This window comes from Schistocerca americana, chromosome 1, assembly GCF_021461395.2.
Source record: "Schistocerca americana isolate TAMUIC-IGC-003095 chromosome 1, iqSchAmer2.1, whole genome shotgun sequence".
Classification (NCBI taxonomy): Eukaryota; Metazoa; Arthropoda; class Insecta; order Orthoptera; family Acrididae; genus Schistocerca; species Schistocerca americana.
The window spans coordinates 718195652-718219961 of NC_060119.1; the positions used below are offsets into that span (position 1 = coordinate 718195652).

The following is a 24310-nucleotide window of genomic DNA, read 5'->3' on the forward strand; positions in this document are numbered from 1 at the left end:
ACTATCTGATCCTCCAATCCTGTTCCATTTGTGATAGTGTGTGGGAAGAAGGATTGTCAGTAAGCCCCTGTATTAACTCTAATTTCTCGAATTTTCTCCTCGTGGTCAATCCGCAAGATGTATGTGGGGAGGAAGTAATATGTCGTCCGACTCCTCCTGAAAAGTACTGTCCTCTGAAACGTGCTGTCCCAAAATTTCGATATTAACTCTCTCCGTGATGCACAACACCTCTCTTGTAACGTCTGCCAGTGGAGTTTGTTTCTGTAATGCTCTCTCGCCAGCTAAATGATCCCGTGACGAAACACACTGCTCTTCGTTGGATCTTTTCTATTTGCTCTATCGATCCTACCTGATAGGGATCCCAGATATAGGAACAGTACTCAAGAATTGGTCAAATAAGCGTCTTACAAGCCACTTCTGTTGTGGATGAGTTTCATTTCCTTAAGATTCTTCCGATGAATCTGAGTCTGGTGCCTACTTTCCCCACTATCTGTTTTATATGGTCATTACACTTAAGGTCGCCCTGGATGGTTAGGCCCAGATATTATATGGCAAACACTGTCTCCAGCTGTTTGTCATCAATAGCGTAGCTGTACAGTAGCGGATTTCTTTTCCTATGTATGTGCAATATGTTACATTTTTTTACATTCAGGGTCAAATGCCAGAGCTCGCACCCATCATCAATTCTCTGCAGGTCGTTCTGCAAATTCTTATTATCTTCTGGCATTGCTACTTTGGTATAGACAACTGCATCATCTGCGAAGAACCTCTGACACTTTCTACTAGATCATTTATATATATTGTAAACAGCAACGGTCATATCACACTTCCTTATGGTACTCCAGATATTACCTTTAAATCTGTTAATTTTGTTCTATTAAGAGCGACATGTTGATTTCTATCTGCAAGAAAGTCTTGAATCCAATCGCAAGTGTGCTCCGATACTCCATAAGCTCGTATTTTTTTCATTAAACGGCAGTATGGGACGGTGTCAAATGCCTTACTGAAATCAAGGAACAAGGCATCAACCTGAGTGCCGTTGTCCACTGTGCTGTGGATTTCGTGGTGGAACAGAGCGAGCTGAGTTTCGCAGGATCTCTGTTTGCGGAGTCCATTTTGATTTTTATAGAGGAGATGCTCATTTTCCAAAAAAGTCATAATTCTTGAGCATAAAACATGTTTCACAATTCTACAACAGTTTGACGTCAGTGATATAGGTCTGCAATTGTCAGGATCTGTCCTACGGCCTATCTTAAAAACGAGAATGACCTGCACTTTTTTCCAGTTGTTAGGTACCTTTCTTTGCTCAAGCAATCTACAATAAATTACTGCTAGAAGGGGATCAAGTTCTTTCGCATAATCTTATAGGTGAAACTTCCTGGCAGATTAAAACTGTGTGCCAGACTGAGACTCGAACTTGGGACCTTTGCCTGTCGTGAGCAATTGCTCTACCAACTGAGCTGCACATGCTTGGGTAGCTCAGTTGGTAGAGCACTTGCCCGTGAAAGGCAAAGGTCCCGAGTTCGAGTCTCGGTCCGGCACACAGTTTTAATCTGCCAGGAAGTTTCATATCAGCACACATTCCACTGCAGAGTGAGAATCTCATTCTGAAATCTTACAGGTATCTCATCTGGTCCTGACATCTTTCGATTGCTAAGCAATTGTAGCTGCTTTTCAATTCCGTGATCGGTTATCTCAATATCTGCCATTTCGACGTACGCATTGAAGGGAAGGACAGTGTTACGATCTTCCATGGTGAAACAACTTCGGAAGACCGAATTCAGTATTTTGGCCTTTTCTCTGTTATCTTCCATTTTGGTGCTGGTGTGGTCACTGAGAGAATGAATAGATGTTTTTGACCCACTTACTGATTTTACATATGACCAAAATCTCTTAGTGTTTTTACTCAGGTCGGTTGGCTTTCAAAATTGTTGAATCCTTCTCTCATTGCTCTCCTTATGCTCATTTTCACTTCATTCAGCTTTTGTTTGTCAGCTAGGTTTTTACCTGTCTTGAACCTGAGATGAAGTGCTTGTTGTTTATGTAGCGCTTTCCTGACGTGGCTGTTTAACCATGGTGGATCTTCCCCATCACTTAAAACCTTACTCAGAACATACTTGCGTAGGGCATATTGAACGATGCCTTTGAATTTTTTCCATTTGTTCTCCATATCTTTGCCCTCATCACCAAATATTTGATGCCGACTGCTGAGGTATTCTGAAATTTGTATCCTGTCACCCTTGCTGAGCAAATATATCTTCCTACCTTTCTTAACGTCCTTTGTAGCACCTATCATCATAGATGCTGTCACAGCCTTTTGATCACTGATACCTTCCTGTTTGTTGCCAGGAGGTCTAAGACATTACCCTCTTGAGTTGTTTGTCTTACTATCTACTCAAGGCAATTTTTGGACAAGACATTCAGAACATTGCCACACGAATCCCTGTCTCCGCCACCAGTTTTGATGGCGTAACAGTCCCAGTCTGTTCCTGGTAAGTTGAAGTCATCCCCTATTACAATGGCATGATCAGGAAAATTACTAATGATATTCTGCAATTTCTGTCTGAAATGCTCTACATTATTGGGCCCTGAATCACGGCTATTAATTTTCTGCTGTGAAATCACAAGTTGTGCCTTTTTGCCGACTCCGGGCTGTGCACACATGCCCAGAAATTTGTGGTGACCAGTTACTTGAAGTCATTGAAACTTTTCAATTATTTGGTATTTTATTTGACGACAAGCTCAGTGTAACGTGCATGAAGAAGCTAAATGGACTACGGATGTGTTGCCTCTGGGGTGGCAGCTCCTGTCCGTCCTGAGCTTGATGGACCCTGCTAACCATACTGGTGTGCAGTTGGCAACGACGACGCCCGTATGAACCCTGATGACAACCTCCTGGTGGAAGCCGGTGTCCCACCACTGCGTTTTAGACGACAGCAGCTTCTGGTTAATTACGCAGTCACAATCTGTCAGATGCCTACTCACCAATATCACTCAACTCTGTTACATAACCAACAATTTAGACTCTTTGGCACTGCCCAAAACTGGGGATACCTGCTGGGATCCAACTTGATACTCTCCTATAGGACCTCCAACAACCTCCTTTAGTTTTCATTCCTAGGGCTCCCTCTCGACCCCCCGCCACCCCCCTGTTCATGGTCTGTACCCTTCCTATGATTGGATCTGTCTTGGGGCCCCGAGAAGGATGCTAATCCTACCCATCTCAAACATCTATTTTGCTCGATCCTCTAAGATCATTCTAATTTGGTATGCATCTACACGGATGGATCAAAAGTCAGTGACAGTGTTGGTTACGGGTTTTGCATATGCAAGAGGACACGAGCAGCACACTCTGCCAAGTGCCTGTAGCTTATACACCGTAGAGTTGGTTGCCATATCTCAGGCATTGCACTACATCAGATCCCTCGCCACGACAAACTTTCTGATATGTAGCGATTCCCTGGTTTGTTTAAAAGGCCAATCCCTGTGTTGTCCCAAAATCTTTTGGTCGCCAACATCCAGGATTTACTGGTTGACTTCTGCTGCTCTGGAAAGACAGTGACCTACATCTGGACACCGAACCACATAGGCATTCCAGGAAGTAAACTCGCCAACTGTATAGCCAAAGATGCAATTATGAGAGATCATCTTGATATCAGAATACCACCCACAGACTTACAATTGCAACTTCGACGCATTATTTTGAGGCTCTGGGAATTGGAATGGCAGGCTGCTATGGCCCAGAACAAATTAAGAGTGATTAAGAGGTCCACTAAGGTTTGGCATACATCTTTCCAGGCCTCTTGGAAAGATGCCTTTGTGTTGTCCTGACTATGATTTGTCCACACAAGACTCGCCCACAATTTCCTTCTGCATCGAGAGGAGTCACGGCAGCTGCGATAGTCTACTGACTATAGTGCATGTTCTAGTTGAGTGCTCCCCACTGGCCGATCTGCAGCATGCTCTCAGCTTGCCTACCTCACTAACTCAAATGTTTACAGATGACGAGACAGCCACTACCAAAATGTTGCATTTCCTGAGAGAGAGAGAGAGAGAGAGAGAGAGAGAGAGAGAGAGCAGAGAGCAGAGTTTGCACTAAACTATAAGACTCCCCTACTTTCAGTGTTAAAGGTGGTTGTGGAGGGAGAGCCTTCCCCTGTAGCAGTTACCCCATGCGACCCCAGGTTACTTTCTTCCCCCCTTCCCCCCTTCGCCTTGTGCCGTGAGAACCTCTTGTGCATGGTGGTGCCTGGGTTATCTCAATTTCGTTTTACGCATTGTGTTACAACTACTGTCATTTCCTTTTTAAACTCTTTGATTTACTTACGTAGTTGGAGCAGCCAAGTACCCACTTTCTTTTCACTTTTTAGCTTCTTATATGTTTCTCTCATGAAATGGATGGACTGATGACCCAGTAGTTCAGTTCCTTTAAACCCATAATCATCAATCAATCAACCAACCAAGAAAGGTACTGTTCATGTTCTTATGGCTGGTCCATTGTTACTCTATAGGGTACACAGCTAGAGTTAAATATTATGAGAGTTTTACAAATTTCTTTAATGACAGTTTCCATGAAAATAGGTAATACCAGCTAACTTTGAACATGCTGAAATCTTATGAGGAGAAATAAATAGCACCACTGAAGAAGCGGGTTTGATAGAATTTTAGAATATGCCCAAGAGCAGTTGGCGAGTCTTCTCATTTGTTTATCACAAGACAGTATGGCAGGCACATTTATGACAATCGTACATTTTTATTTAAAAACAAAGAACGTCCCAAGCTAGTACCAATTACCAGGGATACAGTACAGATAAAGGGTATGGAATCAATGTTTTGGGTAGTCTTAGTGGTTTCATTGTTATAGCCACTATATAGCTTTGTGATATCATAAGGAAAAGCTCACATCAGTTGTCTCAGGATTGTACTGAAAACGAGTTGCAGATTTTGATCATTTGTACCTCCTGATTTTTAAAATTGAACCTCCCAACTTTTGAGTTTTGAAAGCTAGTAGGTGTAGACATGGTTTTCAGAGGAGAAAGCTGATTAGCAAGTGTCAGCAGAGAAAATCAACTGTAATTGCCATGTTCTTGTACATTTAGAAGATGTAATCATGTTACAAACAAGCATACACAGAATCTACATCTACATCACTACTCTGTAAATCACCATGAAGTACATGGCAAAAGGTATGTCCCATTGTACCAGTTGTTGGGGTTTCTTGCCATTCCATTCACTTATGGAGTACAGAAAGAATGATTGTTTGAATGAGTCTTGCGTACTATAGTTATTGTAATCTGGTCCTCCAATCCCTACGTGAGCGATAGATAGGGGGTTGTAGTCATCTTTCGAAGCCAGTTCTTGAAACTTTTTTAGCAGACTTTCTCCAAATAGTTTCTGCCAGTTCAGTGTCTTCAGCACCTCTGTGACACTCTCCCATGGGCCAAACGAATTTGTGACCATAAATGCTGCCCTTCCCTGTATAAGTTAAATATAACTGTTAGGTCAGTTTGATACAGGTCCTGCACACTTGTGTATTAGGTAGTGGAAGTGGTTTGTTAGCAATCTCCTTCGTAGACTGATTGCACTTCCTCGGTATTGTACCAGTAATCCAGAGTGTATAACCTGAAATATTTCCTTACCAAGGTCTGACTGAATATTTATACAACTTCTTGCAGGCAGTATTTCAATATTGATAACTGCATCATCCGCAAAAAGTTTGAGGTTACCGTTAATGTTGTTCACAAGGTCATTAATATACAACATAAACAGCAATGGTCCCGACACACTTCCCTGTGGCACACCCAATTTTACTTATCGTCTGACGATGACTCTCCATCTGAGATAATATGCTGTGTCTTCCCCACCAAAAAATCCTTAAGCCAGTCAAAAATTCCAATTCATACCCCATATGATCGTGCTTTTGACAGTAAGTGTAGGTGTGGTATTGAGTCAAATGCTTTGTGGAAACCAAGAAATACTGCATCTACCTAACTGCCTTGATCAAAAGCTTTCAGTATGTCATGAGAAAAGTATGAGATGTGTGTCACATGATCTGTTTCCAGAATCCATGATGGTTGGCCAGAGGAGGTCATTCTGTTCAAGATAACCTTCTTATGTTTGAACTCAGAATATGTCCTAAGTTTTTACAACAAATAAATGTCAGGGATATTGCATGGTTGTTTTGTGGATCACTTGTACTACTCTTGTAGAGGGGTGTGACTTTTGCCTTCTTCCAACTATTAGGCATGGTTTTTTGTTTGATGAATATACGACAGTTTATAATTAGAAGAGGGGCTAACACAATTGCAAATTCAACTATAGAATCTGATAGAGATTTGATCGAGCCATGGAAATTTGTTCTGTTTTAATGATTTCAGCTGTTTCTCAGCACCACTGACACTAATACTGAATTCACTTGTACAACTATTAAATTGGAGCAATTCTCCTGGATTTTCCTTTGTAAAGGAAACATTTGAAAATGGAGTTAAGCATTTCAGCTTTTACTTTGCTAACCTTCAATTTCATTTCCTGTCTCGTTCGCTAGCGACTGGACACCAACTGTGGTGTCATTTACAGCCTTTACATACGACCAGAATTTCTTTAGGTTTAGGATAATATCATTTCACAATATCCTGCTACATCACTCATTGAATGCCTGACGTGTTGCTCTTTCTACATCTACATTTACATCAATACTCTGCAAGACACCATACAGTGTGTGTCAGAGGGTACCCTGTCATTTCCTTTCCCGTTCCACTTGCAAATAAAGTGAAGGAGAAACAACTGTCTGTATGATCCCTAATTTTTCATATCTTATCTTTGTGGTCCTTGCACGCAATGTATGTTGGTGGCAGTAAAATTGTTTGGCAGTCAGCTTCAAATGCTGATTCTCTAATTTTTCTAAGTAGTGTCTCCTTCCCTCCAGGGATTCCCATTTGAGTTACCAAAGCATCTCTGTAACATGTTGTTTGAACCTACCAGTAACAAATCATCTAGTAGCCTGCCTGAATTGTCCGACCTGGTACGGATCCCAAACACTCAAGCAGTACTCAAGAATAGATCGCACCAGCGTCCTATATGCGATCTCCTTTACAGGTGAACCACTTCTTTCTAAAATTCTCCCTATGAACCGAACTTGACCATTCGCCTTCCCTACCGGTTCTAGCATGCTCATTCCACCTTATATCACTTTGCAATGTTATCCCCACATATCTAAATAACTTGACTGTGTCAACCAGGACACTAAGTAATAATGTATCCAAACATTACAGGTTTGGTCTTTCTACTCACCAGCATTAACACATTTTTCCACAATTCGGGCTAGCTACCATTCATCACATCAACTGGAAATTTTGTGCAAGTCGTCTTGTATCTCTCTACAGTCACTCAACTTTGACACCTAAGCTACACCATGGCATCATCAGCAAACAACTGCAGATTGCTGCCCGCATGTGCGTCAAATCATTTATGTATATAGAGAACAACAGTTATCCTATATCACTTCCTTGGGGCACACCTGACAATACCTGTCGAGGACAACATACTGGGTTCTATTATTTAAATCCTCTTCAAACCATTCACTTCTCAGTGTACTTATTCCATATATGCTCAAACCTTCGTTAACAGCCTGCAGTGGAGCATTGTGTCAAATGCTTTCATATGTAATCCAACTGTTGCTCATCATCCATAGTTCTCAATGTATCATATGAGAAAAGGACAAGCTGATTTTCACACAAAGGAAACAGCCAAACATGTTTCATTCAACGTCTGTCTATCTATAATCCTATGCTTTGTTTTACAGCTATTATGCAGTAATCTCTTGTTTCTTTCAAAATTTCTTTACGGTGACTGTATACCATGGAGGCTCCTTTCCATTATGAACCATTCTGCTGGGTATGTACCTGTCCAGTGCATGGTCAATTATTCTTTTAAACTTGAGCCATAGTTTCTGTACATACTCCTCTCCTGTGCTCAAAGTTGCAAGTTCCTCATTGTTGAAGTATGACACTGCTGATTTTTATCTAGTTTACTGAACATGTATATCATTTTGTTTCCTTTAGTTGTCCTGTATACTTTGGTAATCATTGTTGCCATAACTGCGTCATTGTTACTGATATCAGTTTATTAGGATTTTAGCATCCTCAAAGAGATCAAGTCTACTTGTTGCATTAGATCATCCAAATATTTCCATCACAGCAAGAGGGGTTCCAAAATATCTGTTAGAGGTAGTTTTCAGAGAAGGCATTTAGTACTGTTTCACAGGCTCTCTTGTCATGTCGACCACTAACAAAACTGTAATTTTCCCAATTGATTGTTAAATGATGTAACATTTCTGCTGATGATTAGAGTATGATTGAGGAACTTCAATAAAAGTGAACTGAGGTTTTCTCTAGGGTTTTCGGTCACATCAGAGATGAGTTTGATGGATGATAGAAGCATCCAGTTACCATTTTATGCTTACCCCTGATACTGGGTCTTACCCAAACAATATCACATGCAGTTCCAATTTTTATCTTGGTGGATTTAAGTTTCTTGTCTGCTGCGACAAAGATAACACCTCCATTTCCCATTTGCCTGTCTTTAGAGACGCGCTTAAATGTTCCCCAAAAATCTCACTGCTATCAATTTCAGGTTTCAACCAGCATTCTGTACCTAGTATTATGCGAGCTTCACTGGTTTTCAATAGCATTTTGAACTCTGGGACTTCATTGCAAATGCTTTGGCAGTTAACCATTAGGAATTTAATACTCTCACCTGTGGGAGGCATTTCTTTTGACCTTACACTGACACTTCGGGTTTTCCTACAGATATTCTTATCTGTATTGGACAGAGAGCAACAAAACAAAACAAAAAAAACCTGTTGTGCGCCACATGCACAGTCAGATACCTGGGTAGTAGCTTCTGATGCTTGGTGCACAACTGACCCGTTTAAGGGGACCCTACAGTTCTCAACCCTATGGCGCAAGTCCAGGAAGTCACAACGTAGCTTGTCATGGAACTTTTGACATCTGTGGTTCAGTCCTTCCACTTGACTGAGAACCAAGGCGAGGAGCCACAGTCAGTTATGGGGACAATGTTGTAGATTGTGAGCTTTTTTGAAACTCCAAGTGCAAGGTTGGTCTTCGCAACCCTTTCTGACAGTCACTGGAATGATCCAAGTATGATCTCACAGCCCAGACGACAGGCCTCATTTGTTCCAACACGTACCACAATCTGCTGTTGGTTGCAACCTGTCCCCTCAACGACTTTCAAAATAGCCTATTCAACATGTTGAATGAGGCTACCAGGCATACACATTGAGTTAACTGGGTGTCCTTTCCTGTCTCTTGCTCCCATTTTCCTAAGGGTTACCGTCATTCGCCGTACATTGAAACAAACGCAACCATCTACCTTCTACAGGGCGCCCAGATCTACCATTAAAACGCCGCTTGCAGTCAAGTGGACAAGTAATGACAATCCCATACTTCCGCAGAGGAAATAGGATCCATAGAAGAGGGTAGTATTTGAGATACCTCTGATAGTGGTATCTCAAGTTCAAGAATTTCGGAAACTCTTCCAACATTCCAATTTGCAATAGCTGACAATCATTTGACAGTAGTAAGGGTGATTTCCACTTGCTTACAAATGTCAACCAACTCATCTCGTGTTCGAGAACAGCATTGACAGTGGGGCTGCATTTTGGCAGGTGCAATATATTATAGTCCAGTAATGGTGTCACAGAATCGTGCCCAGTTAGCTGTGCAGTCTAATGCACTGCTTTCTGGGTGGGAAGGCGTGCCGGTCAATGGCGTGAATCCGCCCGGCGGATTAGTGTTGAGATCCGGTGTGGCGGCCAGTCTGTGGATGCTTTTTAAGGCAGTTTTCCATAGTATGTGATTAAGACGGACCTGTAAAATAAAGTTTTCCATTTGCCTTGGCAAATGTAGGCTGGTTCCCCTTATTCCACCTCAGTTACACTATGTCGGCGATTGGTGTGCAAATTCTTTCTCCACGTACGCTTACACCATAATTACTGTACCACACAAACATTGGGGTTACACGTATCTGATGTGAGATGTTCCTGGGGTGTCCATTTGGGGGCCGAACTGCACAATAAACCTGGGTTCAGTGTGGTGCGGTGTCGGGGTGAGTGAACTGCTGTAGCCTGTTGTGGGGTTGTGTACAACTGCAGGCTATGGCAGGGACGAAACCTCTGCGTTGTTTCTAGATCCCTGGTTCCATACTACAATACAACAATGGTGTCACAGAAAAAGCCTTTTGCTTGCAAAAAAAATGAGATAGAAGATGGTGGAATTTTTTTTAACCTTGTGCGTATATAGTTGAGAGTACTTCGAATCCAGGTTCTCGACCTTCAAAATGATCGGGACAACTTTTTGTGCCAAAAAACCACTATTACCAAAACAAAAGAGTATTAAATTTTGTGGCAAATGGCCTACTTAAATGTGAAAATTGGTGCGGCCTTTTGGCTGCAATCAGTTGTCAAAGTTCATTCATTTTTACTAATTTGGCTAAAAATTCGGCACCAGTGCCTGTAACTCAAAAGCGACTACTCCAAAAGAAAAATGTCAAGTTATCAAAGTTCTAGAGCATGAAAATTCTTGTTACAAAAGCATCTAGTTTTTCAGCTTTAGGCACCATTAAGCGTTCATACACTTGAAAGCCAGAGAATTCCAAATTTACTTATTTATTTATTGTAAGTCAAAGTTATTCAGTGAAATGAAATTTTCAGTGAGAAGACTACTCTAATGAGCACATACGTGTTTCCTACATATGTCATTTTAATATTCTCGCTCATGTATTTTTATTCATTTTTATCCATGCTTAAATGGTAAAGAGTGGGTTGCTAAAATGAAAACCAAGTACATGTATATTTGTGTATGAGTAATATAAAAATTTGTGCAAATGAACAAATAAAGGGGCATGACAGTACTAAAAAACACAATTTAAGTATCAGAGATTGACATTTTATCAAATTTCAATTCCATCGAGGTAATTTGGGAGACTGCGGCAGGTCCTAGTCGAGCATCTGATCTTCAGGATCTGTTGCGGCACCTCCACCATCTTTCTCATCCTGGAACATACATTCGATATCTTCCTCCTCCTCTTTGAGCTCAATTTCCGGGACATTCTTGCAAGATAAGCCACAACAGTGTTCGCACGTGGAGGAGCAGTTCAGTCCAGGTTTGCAACATCCACATACTGCTGTACATCCTGTTTTGCAAGAGCAGGAAACCATCTTCAGTAATGTGTGTGGTGCTGCATCTTTTGTCATCATCAAGGGAAACAAACATAAGAAGTTTTTCTTCCAGCCTCAAGGCATGGATCAGTTTTCTTCCCCCTGTCAAGATTGCACTTGATGATAGGATCACTACACCTGATGTTGGCGGTAGCGTTTCAAGTCTGAAAGATTTTCAGGGCAGACTTCACAAAAAGCTCGTACCGGAGCTCGTCTGAAGTCGTGCAACTTTTTCCGACCTGTGCTCTTACGTCTCAAGAGGCTGAGGGTTTAACAAATTCACAGCTTGCACTTTGAGATGTGGCTGTTTTTCATAAGGTTTAGTAATTTCCCTTTTCCTTGACCAAAACAAGATGATGATGTATCACATCCTGTGGAGGCATGGTTGTAAAGGGCATTTCAGGATTGAAATTGAGAGAATTACTGGAGTACCACACTCTTGCTGATTTCCCTGTTACCGGTTTATGGAAGGACAAGTTGTTTCCTTGACCGGTTAGGAGCTGTCAGTGTCCTTGCTTACAATTGCCGCACTGTCAGGCTGAACAACTTGGGAAATAACTGTTTGCACAATTAATGAAACCACACCTTCTTCTGCCTGTTGCATTTGAATACCTCCATCCTCAAATTTCTGCACGAGCGTCAAAATCAAGCAGTTCTTGTTGCTCTCATTTGCAAGAAACTTCTATGCGACTGCAGCATTTGTATCTTCATCGAAAATGATACCTGATAAAGAACCAGGTGTCTTTAAATTACAAGATCGTTCAGATAATTTAGTTCCCCCTTTGGAATCATCACTTGGGCAACCGTCGAATATAACTGTAATTTGGGATACGTAGCGCTTTCTGAAATGGGTTTCATGTTTGATACAGATGGCTCCAAACTTTTCTTTGATGTGCCAAAACAGCTTTATAGAGCAGGTGACCGCCTGTTTAATAGCTAGTTTGTCCATATTTGGAATGAAATACATAATTGACTCTGCATATCAGAGACCCAAAAATTTGTTGGTAGGTGCGTGGTATTAGATGTGTACGCACAAGTCATTTAATTTGCGTAAATAAGGGGCCACTGATTTGTTTATGCAGTGATGGCACCTGATAGTGACCTACATGGGTTCCGTAGGATTTACATCAGATGAATTTGGTCGCTGAAAAATCAACTTGAGTTCACCGTAATGCTCCTCAAACCACTGTAGTATGCTTCTGGCTCCAAGACATTAGCAATTATACTGCTGAAAGATGACATCATCGTCAGGGAAGACATCAAGCATGAAGAGATACAGATGGTTCGCAGCTGTCAGCGTGTCTTCGATTACTACCACAGGTCCCGTGCAAGCGCAGGAGAATGTCTCCCATAGCATGATACTGCTCCCACCAGCCTGCATCCATAGCGTACTGCATGTTTCTAGGCGCCTTTCACCTCGATGACAGCATTTGTGGAGACGAACATCAACCTATTGTAGCAAAAATATGATTTACCCAAAGAACTGACACGTTTTTATTGATCGACGATCGAATATCAATGGTCCCGTGCCCACTGCAATCGTAATTGATGACGTCATTGTGTCAACATGTGAACACATAGGGGTAGTCTGCTGCTGAGTTCAATGCTCAACAATGTACTATGAACGGCGTGCTCTGAAACACTTGTACTTGTTCGGCAGATGTGCCACAGATCACCATCCGTCCTCCTATGCATAGCAGACAAGCCTCCGATCCCCATGTTCAGTGAAAAGCTGTGGCCGTCCAACCATGTAGCACCTAGTGATAGTTCCACTCGGACTTCTACCTCTTTCCATAGCATATGAACATTTGACAAGCTTCACTATTTTTGAAATGCTCCTTCATAGGCTCTGTGTAATAATAATCTGCCCTTCGCCAAAGTTGCTTATCTCAGTGGATTTCCCCGAATGCACCTCATATCTTCACTGGGGTGATATCTCGCCCTTGTTGGCTGTGCTTACATATTTCTGTTACTGCATCCTTCGCACAACACAGGTAAACTGGGCATGGCCAACAGTGGAAACAACATTGAAGGACTGGTGGGTATGGCTGCCCCAACTGATTACGACATGTCAGTCAAGAGAGATCTGTAAGATACCTCTACACTGGAAGGTTGGACAGATTTATGTCTCCCTATTTGAGACTTCATTTCATTGAATAACTTTGGCTTACAACAAAATGGAATTACTTTGGCTTTCAATTGTATAGTGCCTAAAAATTGTATAGTGCCTAAAACTGAAAAACTAGATGCTTTTGTAACTTTGAAATTTCATGCACTACAACTCTGATAACTTGACATTTTTCATTTGGAGTAACTTCTTTTTGAGTCATAGGCGTTGGAGCCAACATTTTGGCCAAGTTGGTAAAAATGAACGAGCTTTCACAACTGATTGCGGCCAAACAGCTGCACCAATTCTGACTTTTAAGTAGATCATTTGACGCAAGATTTAATGCTCTTTCATTTTGCTAATGGTAAAATTTTCAGCAGCGTGCAAAGTTTCTGAGTAATAGGTGGAAATCTGAAAAAATTGCCAACATTTCGTGGTTTTTGGCTTCAGAAAGTCAACCAGAGGGTTTTGGAAGTTGAAAACGTGGATTCAATGTACTCCCACAGGGTGTATACGACCCGGGAGATCCGGGAAAGACCCGGGAATTTTTTCATCCGGGAGAAAACCGGGAAAAACCCGGGAATTTTTTAGAATTCCAGGAAGTTTTCATTGTTTTAGTTCTCAGTTATATTTTTGTAACTTTGACTGATAAGAACCAATACTCTAACGAAGAATAGTACTGTATATCCCTACCGCAGAATAATACTGCAGCAATAAAACACGAACGAGGGGGGGGGGGAATGTAAAGCTAAAGTTGCAAAGGAAATGCACCATGTACAACAATAAAACACAGTCCTCATACAAGGGTGTGCCAACAGCAAGATGTGTCAAAGGATTTAGGAAGACTATGCAATTTTTCATAACAACAAATTGTCTCCGATGAGCGTGACGTCACAACTGTTCCCTTGATTCGTTTAAGCGATTGCGAGCGAGCTTACGCACATGTGCAGTTGAGTCGCGTATGAGTAGTACTTCCTCCCGCTTCTGGCTGCAGAACTGTGACAGTTAGCCGTATAAGCAATAGCAGCAAGCAGTCAGATGCTATCCGCAAAAATTTCAAAAATTTTACTGGTGCGCCTAAGCTGCCAGATTCACGTATGCGCAACAGGCCCGGAACTAGGGGTAGGGAGCGGGGACAAACCAGGCATCTACCCCGGGCGGCAGTTTCAAGGGGGGGGGGGGGGGGGTCCAAATTCATATTATTGAGGAAAAAGACCTTGTTTCACAAAGCTCCTAGCATCCAGCGCACATTGGTGTATCGATTACTCATATGATTTTCAACACATCCCTGGTCGTTTTTTTAACATTTTTGATCAGATTTTAAGTTGATTTCTGAATGAATCATAAGTTGATTTTTTGAATGCATGCACAGTGTACGTGATGTCTCTGCCAGGGGAATCCCCGCCGCATCTAGGAATAAACTTTCCTGCAGACAAAAGAGGATGGGGCCATACGAGCTGAGTGAATAGAGCCGAATGGTTGAATGCCAATCACTGTTGACGTGGTTCAATGGGTTTACAAATGATCAGTATTGTTATAATTACTAGCGAATTCCCTAGATTCAGACTACCAGAGTGGAAATAAATGACTGACAGGAATAACCGGCTACAAAGATTATGTATTGTCTTCTCCGAGTATCTAAGGAAATGAAATTTTGACAGAAAATTTTTGGCCAGACCGCTACACTACTAAGGGCCAGTTATACATTCCTCAGCTAGCAGCCGCTAAAGCTCTATTCTGGGAGTCGTGCGGAAAACGCGTTGTACGAACACGTAATAATGCCTAACCAGAGAATAAATGCGGGGTAACTAAACCGGTAATTGTGGCAGGGTTAGTGAAGTTAACCAGAGAATAAGTTTTGACACTGGCAGGAATAGTTACAGAATTAGTGATGACAAGATTGTTTGTTAAAATATGGAAGGAGAAGAAAAGGGGACTCACACAAATTACGGAAGAATATGACGATTCAAAATGTATGTAAAGATTTCGTACTACTACTTTTCGATCTCATGCTTCAGAAGCTAGAGAGTATGAATAAAGTGTGAAACTGTTTCCTAACGTAAAACTTTTTGCTTGTAGTATGTCTAATAGGCATTTGATATTGGTACTTCGTGAATTATATTCTGTCGTGTTATAAAAATGACCATTTATGCCAAAACAGTCCAGTTTATTTGGTGTGTGAAACAATTGCTGCAATATTAGCCAGGCCTATTTCGTTTTATCTGGCAGACAGTGCCAAATACATGTAATCAGATCGAGAAACCACACCAGTCTTGGGTACTATTTGTATTAACAGAGTTTCTAGTATTAGACAATCCAGTATTAATTGCGAGATTTTTTTTTAAGAGGGACAGGATGTCAAACCGGCCGACTGGGAGCAGGAGAGGCACCACAGGACATTTAAATTTCCACTTGCCTGAATATAGTTTGATGGCCCCTTTACAAAATTTTGCACGTTTGAATTCCACAGAGCGAAATACAGAGACGTGCGATGGAAGAACGCTGTGTGAAGAGGTGTGGCACTGCGCTTCGGCACACTTAAGACCAAATAATGTGTATTACGTTCCCTCGAACATATATGTTTTATGTATCAGACTCTTCAGAAAGATGTGAGCTACAAAATGAAGATATTTTTGAAAAGTTGATTTTTTTTAAATTTTTGGCTTCCTACCTCAAACGCTCGAGGGAGGGGAGTGCCACTATCTAATATTGCCGCGGTTCGAAAATATTGTAGATATGGACCTGATGCACAGAGCAATCTGAGTTGTAGGGGGGAGGTGGTAGTCTCCACATGACCCGTGTTTACGTTAAGTGATTTTGCTGTTTCCTCTTCGTTTATTGCTCTCAGATCAAATGAAAACAAAACGGATTTCTGTGGGTGGGAGCTATCAAGTGAATTAAAATACATTCACATAATTACTGAAGGGTAAAATATGTTATTAGTTTCAGATCATATTTTGTTTCCACCTTTCTGACAGTCAAGCGTTAATCGCCTTGCAGAACAGTGAAGTTATTTTTGTCGGTTTGTTAAAGAAATTTGACTTTTATTAATCTTTCCTGCTGAGGCAGTCAATTTATTTGAAACGAAGTGTTTAATTCAGCACTATTGGCTAGTTTCAACTGTTCGCTGCATTTCAAGTTCACCTTTTCATCTTCTAGCACGTATGGTGTTATGCCATAATAAAGAACTAAACATGAGATAATACAGTACTGGTACTCCAAGAAAATTTACATCTGAATCTGGACATACGAATGTGAGCTTTAAGCCGAATTATGCATTTTAGTATGGTTCACAAAATTCCCATGTCTTGTTTATTTTATGACATAATGTAAGATCTTTTAATGTTTTATACGTACGAATGTACGGACTTCCTGCATCATCGTAGCTGCGCAAGCGTGGCGACGCCTGTTATCTGGCGCTCTCTGTTAGCTGCTGAAACGAATCGATTTCTAACAGGTTGCAGGAAAATGTTCCAAATAGTTGTTTGAAGAATGTTACTTTCAAAGTAAATTTCCTATTTCACAAGATGGACTCTGTGCTCAAATGTCCGATGAATTTCTAAAATCACAGAGCGTTTGACTCTCATTCAAAAATCAGATCTTTGAGGATGACCATTTAGAATATTTTCGAGCCCAAAAGATCAGACATTTATGTCATTGTTAAAAATTTTACTGGCACATTTGTGTGATCCATCTTAAGGTGTAACTCGCGCAAAAAAGATCAACTTTATGTGTGACAGCAAAGCTTCTCTTGCAGCTTATTAATGTTACAGACCAATATTATACGTGAAAGCTTTTCTTTTCTAGTAGCAACGCTATGTATATTAATTTAAACCATTACCTTTTCCTATTTGTGTGTTCGTGGTTCTTAACAGTGATGTTGCTATTGGCTCACTACATCACATGTCCTGCGCTCTGAATATCCGCTGTCATCAGCTGGCGAGATCGCTTGACATGAGCTACTACTGGCTTACAAAATCGCATCGCAATGTCCATTTCAATGCCTCGGAAAGTAACATACGGTGTTTCGTGGAATTCGAATTTATACTTTTGTAATACGAAAACATGCATTGTACATGTTGCTGCACATCAGACATCTTTCCAAAACGTATTTTTCCCCTGAGTTTCGTTTTTTAAAGTGCCAGGAAATTCTACGCCGGTGTATAAAACCACTACCATTGAAAGGACTGATAAGTTTAACAGTTCCAACACGGAAACAAATGTGTTTTCATCCGGGAGAAAGTGTATTTTTAACCAGGAAATCCGGGAATTTTTTTTCCTCGGCCACGTATACACCCTGTCCCAACTGTGTGTATGAGAAAAAAAATAAAATCTTCTACCTTGTTTTTTGCAAGCAAAAAGTACCCCGTTACTAGACTATTACAGGGCAGTGTGCAAATAACTTTAAACTTATCCTGCTGAATATCTTTTAATCTTTTGAGGTAAAAATTACTAATTCCCTATAAGATTTCAAGCAAATACACATAACGAGATTGCTGTTAAGGCAGTAGGAAAAGGAAATCTTTTGGTAAAAATTACTAGTTTCTTAAAACTTTTTGCAGTTAATCTACAGTAAATGTAAATATATTCTCCATACTCTTCTATAGGGGAAAATTAGATGTAACACAATATGTTAGTTATAATATCTGCTACAGTAACTAAATTCCAAACATTAATTTACTACGAAATTATATTGTGCACAGGACAAAGGTAACTTTCGAAAATTCTCTAAAACACATATTTATTCTCGTTGATATACAATGAAATTTGGGGTGATCTTTTCCTTGGCAGTAACAGTGATTCAGTGATTCACAAATGCTGATTTGCATCTAAATAAGTTATCCAAAATACATGCATCGTTAACTTGCAAAAATAATAAGCATTCAAAAATTCTTAAAAATCTGTTTCTCAAGTAATTATACAATGAAGTTAAAGAATGATGTCTTTGAATGAGGATAGGACTACTGTTCTCAAAAATTTTAGATGAGCACAAATAAGTTTAAGCCTTCAGTCAATGATAACAGCATGAGTTTATTGCAGCATGCACAAATGTTCAAAATTTCGCAGTACATCACAATACAAACAGGAATTGATACAGTCAATGAAAGGTGATGCAGAAGCAACAGAAGCAGTAAAATATCTTACAAACTTGGTCTTGACATAAAGGAACATTTCGGAAGTTGACTGTTATGTGTAAATAAACGTGTGAAGTGCATGGATTTTTTTACTTAGCTGTTTCTGTGTCAACTCTTACACTGCAGCATGAGTTTCTCAGTCAAAATCATGAAAATGTACAGTACCAACAAAGCAAGACTTCTGCCTGTTGCAGCTAACAGTGCACATCAATTTGTAATATATGTAAGATTTAAGGAAATACCAGAAGAGCCCACGTTTTGAAGAAGACAGCTTGGCCGTAAAGTACATATTGTTTTCCCACATATGTTTCTCTGATTTTCATTTAAATTAGGACAGAGTTTTTCGTTGGCCTTCAGAACAAGCTCTGTACAGTGAATACTTTGCTCAGATATTATTGATTTGTGGGTTAGAAACAGTAATGAAGGTCGAACCAGCCAAAATGAATAGGGGGTTCTTTCATCCCCCCCCCCCTTCCCCCCTCACACACACACACACACACACACACACACACACACACACACACACTTGCCTTCAGAAAAAATTGTTATGGTAAAAATAAAAATTGATGAGTACAAACAGCATTCCATACCACAAAAATGTAACTCTAAAGACCGCAATATTATGTTCATATGAACAAACAAGTTTGAGTACAGGAGTATTTGGAAAGAGTGAACAAAAAATCTACAGGAAATACACAATTTTGGGAACATGCAGTCAAAACCCTCTCCCAGAGAGTTTCGAATCTGAGAAATATAATGAATCAAGGACTTTCGCTCAATACGGTTAGCTGGCAGTCATTTATAGACCTATTCCTGACTTGGTGTACCAACAAGCCATGATGGTGATAAGCACACGAGTACCTACTCTCTATCCGCAGTAAAGCTCACCTTATCCTTCGTATAGCAATTATTTACATTAATATTTTAATTCAAATTTCAGTACACTGCGTAATAATTACGAAGGATTCATAAATTCGTGAGAAGCAAGTAGTAGGATCGCAGCTTTATACTAGCAAGCTTCCACTTAGATTATAATACTTTCTCGAGAAACCAGTGTTATGATTCCAGGCACTCCTTATATTCCCATCAAATGACTGTTTACTACAGTCAGCAACCATTAGCTATCAGTGATTGTCTCCATCATCCATTTATTTGGCTACTGGTTATTAATAAAGTAACTCCTGTAGTTGCTCTATGTAGTTGCATTTATTATCAAATGGTATGAGCGTACATTATTACATACATCCTGACCAGAAATGTTTGCTGACACATTGTTTTCAAAGGGTTGTACACTGAATTTGGTACTTCCTGTGTTATTTGTACAATCAGTGAAGTAAATGGTGTAGATTTACTGATAACTTCTGGAGTTGTGAAAGCTGTACTATTACTTTCCCGTCTAGGTTCCATATTTTTAAATGAGTACTCGTTCCTAGGTTTTAAGAAATATTGAAGGCCAAGGCAAAATCATTTGCACAAGTTACGGGTGTGTGAAATATACTTTACCAGTTCACTGCTGATTGAGACTCCTGAGAATAAAAAAAATTCTTCATATATTATACCTAGTCTTCAGTTCGCTTGTTTCTATTGTCAGATAATCTGACAACTGTTTCCATTGTTAAATTTGGAAGTAAACTATGTAATTATTGACAGTGTTGATGTTTGTTGCAGGTTGGGCATGCAACATTGGGCCTTTACCAGAAATTAACAGCTTCACCACAGTATGCTGAAGATTTGATTAATTGGGAAGATAACGGGTAATGTCATTTGGCTTGTTCATAAGTGGTATTAGTTTATGTCATTACACTTGTAATACTTGACAGTCAAGTAGTTGTTGCATTTTGGTACTATTTCATTTTATTGACAAATGGTTATCAGCCAGTTAAAAAAATGCTATATATAATTTATTAAAAACTATCAATGTTTATTTTGAAGTGGAAGTGATGTTTCTATTTTTTTTATTTTTTTATTTATTAATTTTCAAATTAATAGAATAACATGCGTTTCAGTTGTGATAGTGATTTATTCCATGCCAGTTTCGGGACGTTAAAATTCAGTCTTCAGAAGAACAAAAAAAATTTTGTATATGGTCATGCATAAAATACATTCAGTCCAGTCAGTGCAAAGGCTCCAAGTCACTGCATCTTAGGTGGAAACTGCCCACTGTCTGGCAGCTGCACATGCTATGGACACCAACAAGGACTCTTGTCATTGCTGGTGTCAATAACATGCGGCTGCCCAACAGTAGACAGTTTGTGCCTAAGCTGCAGCGACATAGAACCTTTGCACTGACAGGCCTGGCTGTATGTTATGCATGAACAAATACAAAAATCTTTTATATACCTGAAAATGGGATTTAACATCCCAAAATTGGCTGCAGATGGAAAAATCATTATCACAATTGAAGCAAATAATATTCTATTCATCATACCTCTCAGTCGTTGATGTCATACAAATCAAATTTTTTCCCTAATTGTTCTCTTTTTTTTATAATTCATCGCTGTGCACCCACTCACGTGCCTGTCTCCCAATTATGACTCTTGCAGTTACATTTAACTGTCCCACAGTAGCAAAGTAAATTAAAATTGAGGAACTGCGTACCATCTATTTTTAAAAAAACATCCCAACACGGGAGAGACTTAGGAAAATCTAAATCAGTATGTTCAGACTGATATCTAGCCCCAGAAAATGAGATGTATTGAGTAGCATGTAGAGCTGCATCAAACCAGTCTCTGGACTGAAGACCACAACAACAACATGTTGAAACCAGTGAAGACACAAAATGTCAATGTTGTCACCTTACCCACATGTGTGGTGCTTCTTTTTCTCTTTGTCATACTACTACTTGTAGCTGTTTTTCACTAACTAATTGTCTGTTGTGTATGAATTTGTGTTATTGTTAATATTCCCACACTATCCAGAATTTTGAGTAGCTATTGCTGTTTGTGTTGTTGCCCCCTATGCTTTCCATAGTCAGTAGAAGTTGTTTATCATCCTCTTTTCATCTTTACACACTTTTCTTGTCATCCAACTCTGCTCAGCTGCAAGTCTGCATCAAATGGTAGTCTCAGCTCATTACAGTACTTCTGCTACTTGTGCATGTGGCCATGTCAGTAAACACTGCTAATAAGAGTACAGTTTCACTAAGACTTTATGGTATGAGAACTTGGTGTATAGTTTTAATTATCGCTTGAAACAAAATCAAGCTGCCGCCATGAAGCTTGGTGATGCTGTTAGATCTTCTCAACATTTTCACCCTACAGTACAACACATTTTTCCCAGTGATAGATGACTTGGCAGTGACCTTGGCTGTATAAATCTGCATTTTGGCTGACCAGAAAATGGTCTGCCTTGAAACTCACCTCATCATTAATCTGCAAGTATCACTGAAAAGATAACATAGTATTAATGAGTTTATGTATGGTTCCCATCAGTTTCATTACATGGTTTTTGTTAATAAGCTGCCATCCTACTTTAAATCATTTTAAATATTGATAAGTCTGTCATGATTTTTTTCCTTGTATTTAATAGATTGGTAGATATTGTCACCCATTTGTTTCACTTCTTTATCTGAATTGTTCTCAGAATTCTGAACCTCATAATGCACATCGTAGAAGACTTCCCCAAAGGATGGCGTGAGGGTATTCCAGTTCTTTATTCTTGCCTCCATCACTAAGCATAGGGTCAAAATTTCTACACTGGTACCTTTGTGTTTGAAGGCTAATGTTTCTCTAGTATCTCCTCAGATGTTTTGTTCCTCTGCATATTATTCTAGCAGAGTCTGTGCATTTTTTATGTCCTACTGATCATTCACTTAGTGTCTCATTTATCTGCTCCTGTCTTCATTAGTGGTATTATGGCAACATGGTGCTAGAAAGCTGGTGATAGATCTTCTGTTTCGTAGATTTTGATAATTATAGAGATATTTTATGTACCGTTGCTGATTTGTCGTAACTAAAATCCTTCAAATCCCGATAGTATTGGGCCAGTTTAAAGGTAGATTTCATTTCTCTTTTGTGAAAAGGTTTTTCAGAGACCACTACCAATTACAGTAGTTTCAGAAGAACCTTTTCTCATTTTTTTAAACAGTAACACGTCATTAACACTTAGTATGGCATTAAAATCTGTTCTGTAAGCTTTCCATTGCATTCTTTTGTCAATAAGGTATAATATTTCATGTAATATCCGTGGATTCTGCATCTGCCTTTCGCGCTCCTGTGATTGGATTAGTTGGTATGTTATTTTCTTCATTATTGGATCCTTCCTCTCCTCTTTTTACATAATCACACTCATATTTTTTCCTTAAATCAGTGATTATTATATCAAGCAATGGAAACTCCACATTCGAATACCAACAATGTAGAAAAAGATATATTGCTACTTACCATAAAGAAGACGCAGTAAGTTGCAGATGGGCACCATTAAAAGATACTTGCACAAAGCTGTCATCCACAGCCTTCAACAGCAAAAATAGAAACACATAATTCATACATGCAAGCACTCACATCTCACACGCCTTTGACAGCCATTCTGGCAGCTCGGGTCAGAATGCATTTATCACATGGGATGTAAGCAGCAATCTGGAGGGGGCGGAGAAGAGAATGGGATAGTAGTGTATGGATGGGTGGAGGGGGGAAGGCAAGAGAGGGACACTTTTTGGCAGTGTGTGCAGGGACTAGAATGGCAACAGGTGCAGCGTCCAGAGGTTATGGGGCGGGGGGGGGGGGGGGGGGGGGGGAAAGATGGACAGCTGCATTGGCAGAGAGTGGCAGATAAAGAGAGAGAGAGATGACAATGTGGCAATGGAGAGGAGATGATAGGACAGAGGGTGGAAATTGTTGGGTGAAGGGTGTGCGGACAGCATGTTACCATTCTGGATAATTACAGGAGTGGAAAATGCATAGTAAAGATAGCTCCCATCTGCATAGTTCAGAAAAGCCGGAGGTGGAAGGGAGGATCCACATGGCTTGAGTAGTTAGGCAGCTACTGAAATCAAGTATGTTATGTTCAGCTGTGTGATGTGCCACAGGGTGGTCTACTTTGCTCTTTTCCATAGTTTGGGAGTGGCCGTTAATTCTGTTGGACAGCTGGTTGGTAGTCATTCCGATATAAACAGCTGTGCAGTGATTGCAGCAGAGCTGGTAAATGTTATGGCTGCTTTCGCAGGTGGCCTGACTCCTAATGGGGTAGAATGAAACTGTCATAATGCAGGAACTGTTGATGGTTGGTGGGTTTAATGTGGACAAAGGTGTAGACGGAGCCATCAGATAGAAGGTGGTCAACATCTAGGAAGGTGACAAGCTGAGTTGAGGAGGACCAGGTGAAGCGGATGGGAGAGATGGTGTTGAGGTTGTGAAGGAATTAAGATAGGGTGTCTTGTTCCTGAGTCCAGATGATGAAAATCATCAATGAACCTGAACCAGACCAGGACCCTTGCCACAAGGCTCATGTCCCTGTGGAAGATCCAGGTGCAAGACTTGTCCAATCCACCCACCCAACACTTCCTATTGTAGTCCTGTCACAGGTTTATCCTACCCCTTCAGGAATCAGGCCACCTGTAAAAGCAGCCATAACATTTACCAGCTCTGCTGCAATCATTGCACAGTTGTTTATATTGGTATGACTGTATGACTATCAACCAGCTGTCCACCAGAATTAACGGCCACTGCGAAACTATGGCCAAGAGCAAAGTAGACCACCCTGTGGCACATCACACAGCTGAACATAACACGCTTGATTTCAGTGGCTGCATCACTACTCATGCCATGTGGATCCACCCGTCCACTTCTGGCTTTCTAAACTGCACAGGTGGGAGTTATCTTTACAATACTTTCT

The 24310-nt window shown here is 40.3% G+C and overlaps 1 protein-coding gene and 1 non-coding gene across 2 annotated transcripts in view; both read left to right on the forward strand.

Annotated features, from left to right (window-relative positions):
• The window catches only part of LOC124545077 (probable peptidyl-tRNA hydrolase 2), a 70881-nt gene that overhangs the window by 35405 nt on the left and 11166 nt on the right, over positions 1–24310 (forward strand). Inside the window, exon 3 of the mRNA XM_047123888.1 lies at positions 20147–20232. Within this exon, the coding sequence (XP_046979844.1) occupies positions 20147–20232 (86 nt within the window). The remainder of the gene's footprint in view (positions 1–20146; positions 20233–24310) is intronic.
• Positions 1468–1542, forward strand: Trnas-uga. Its single transcript has one exon. It is a non-coding gene; the product is annotated as a tRNA-Ser (tRNA).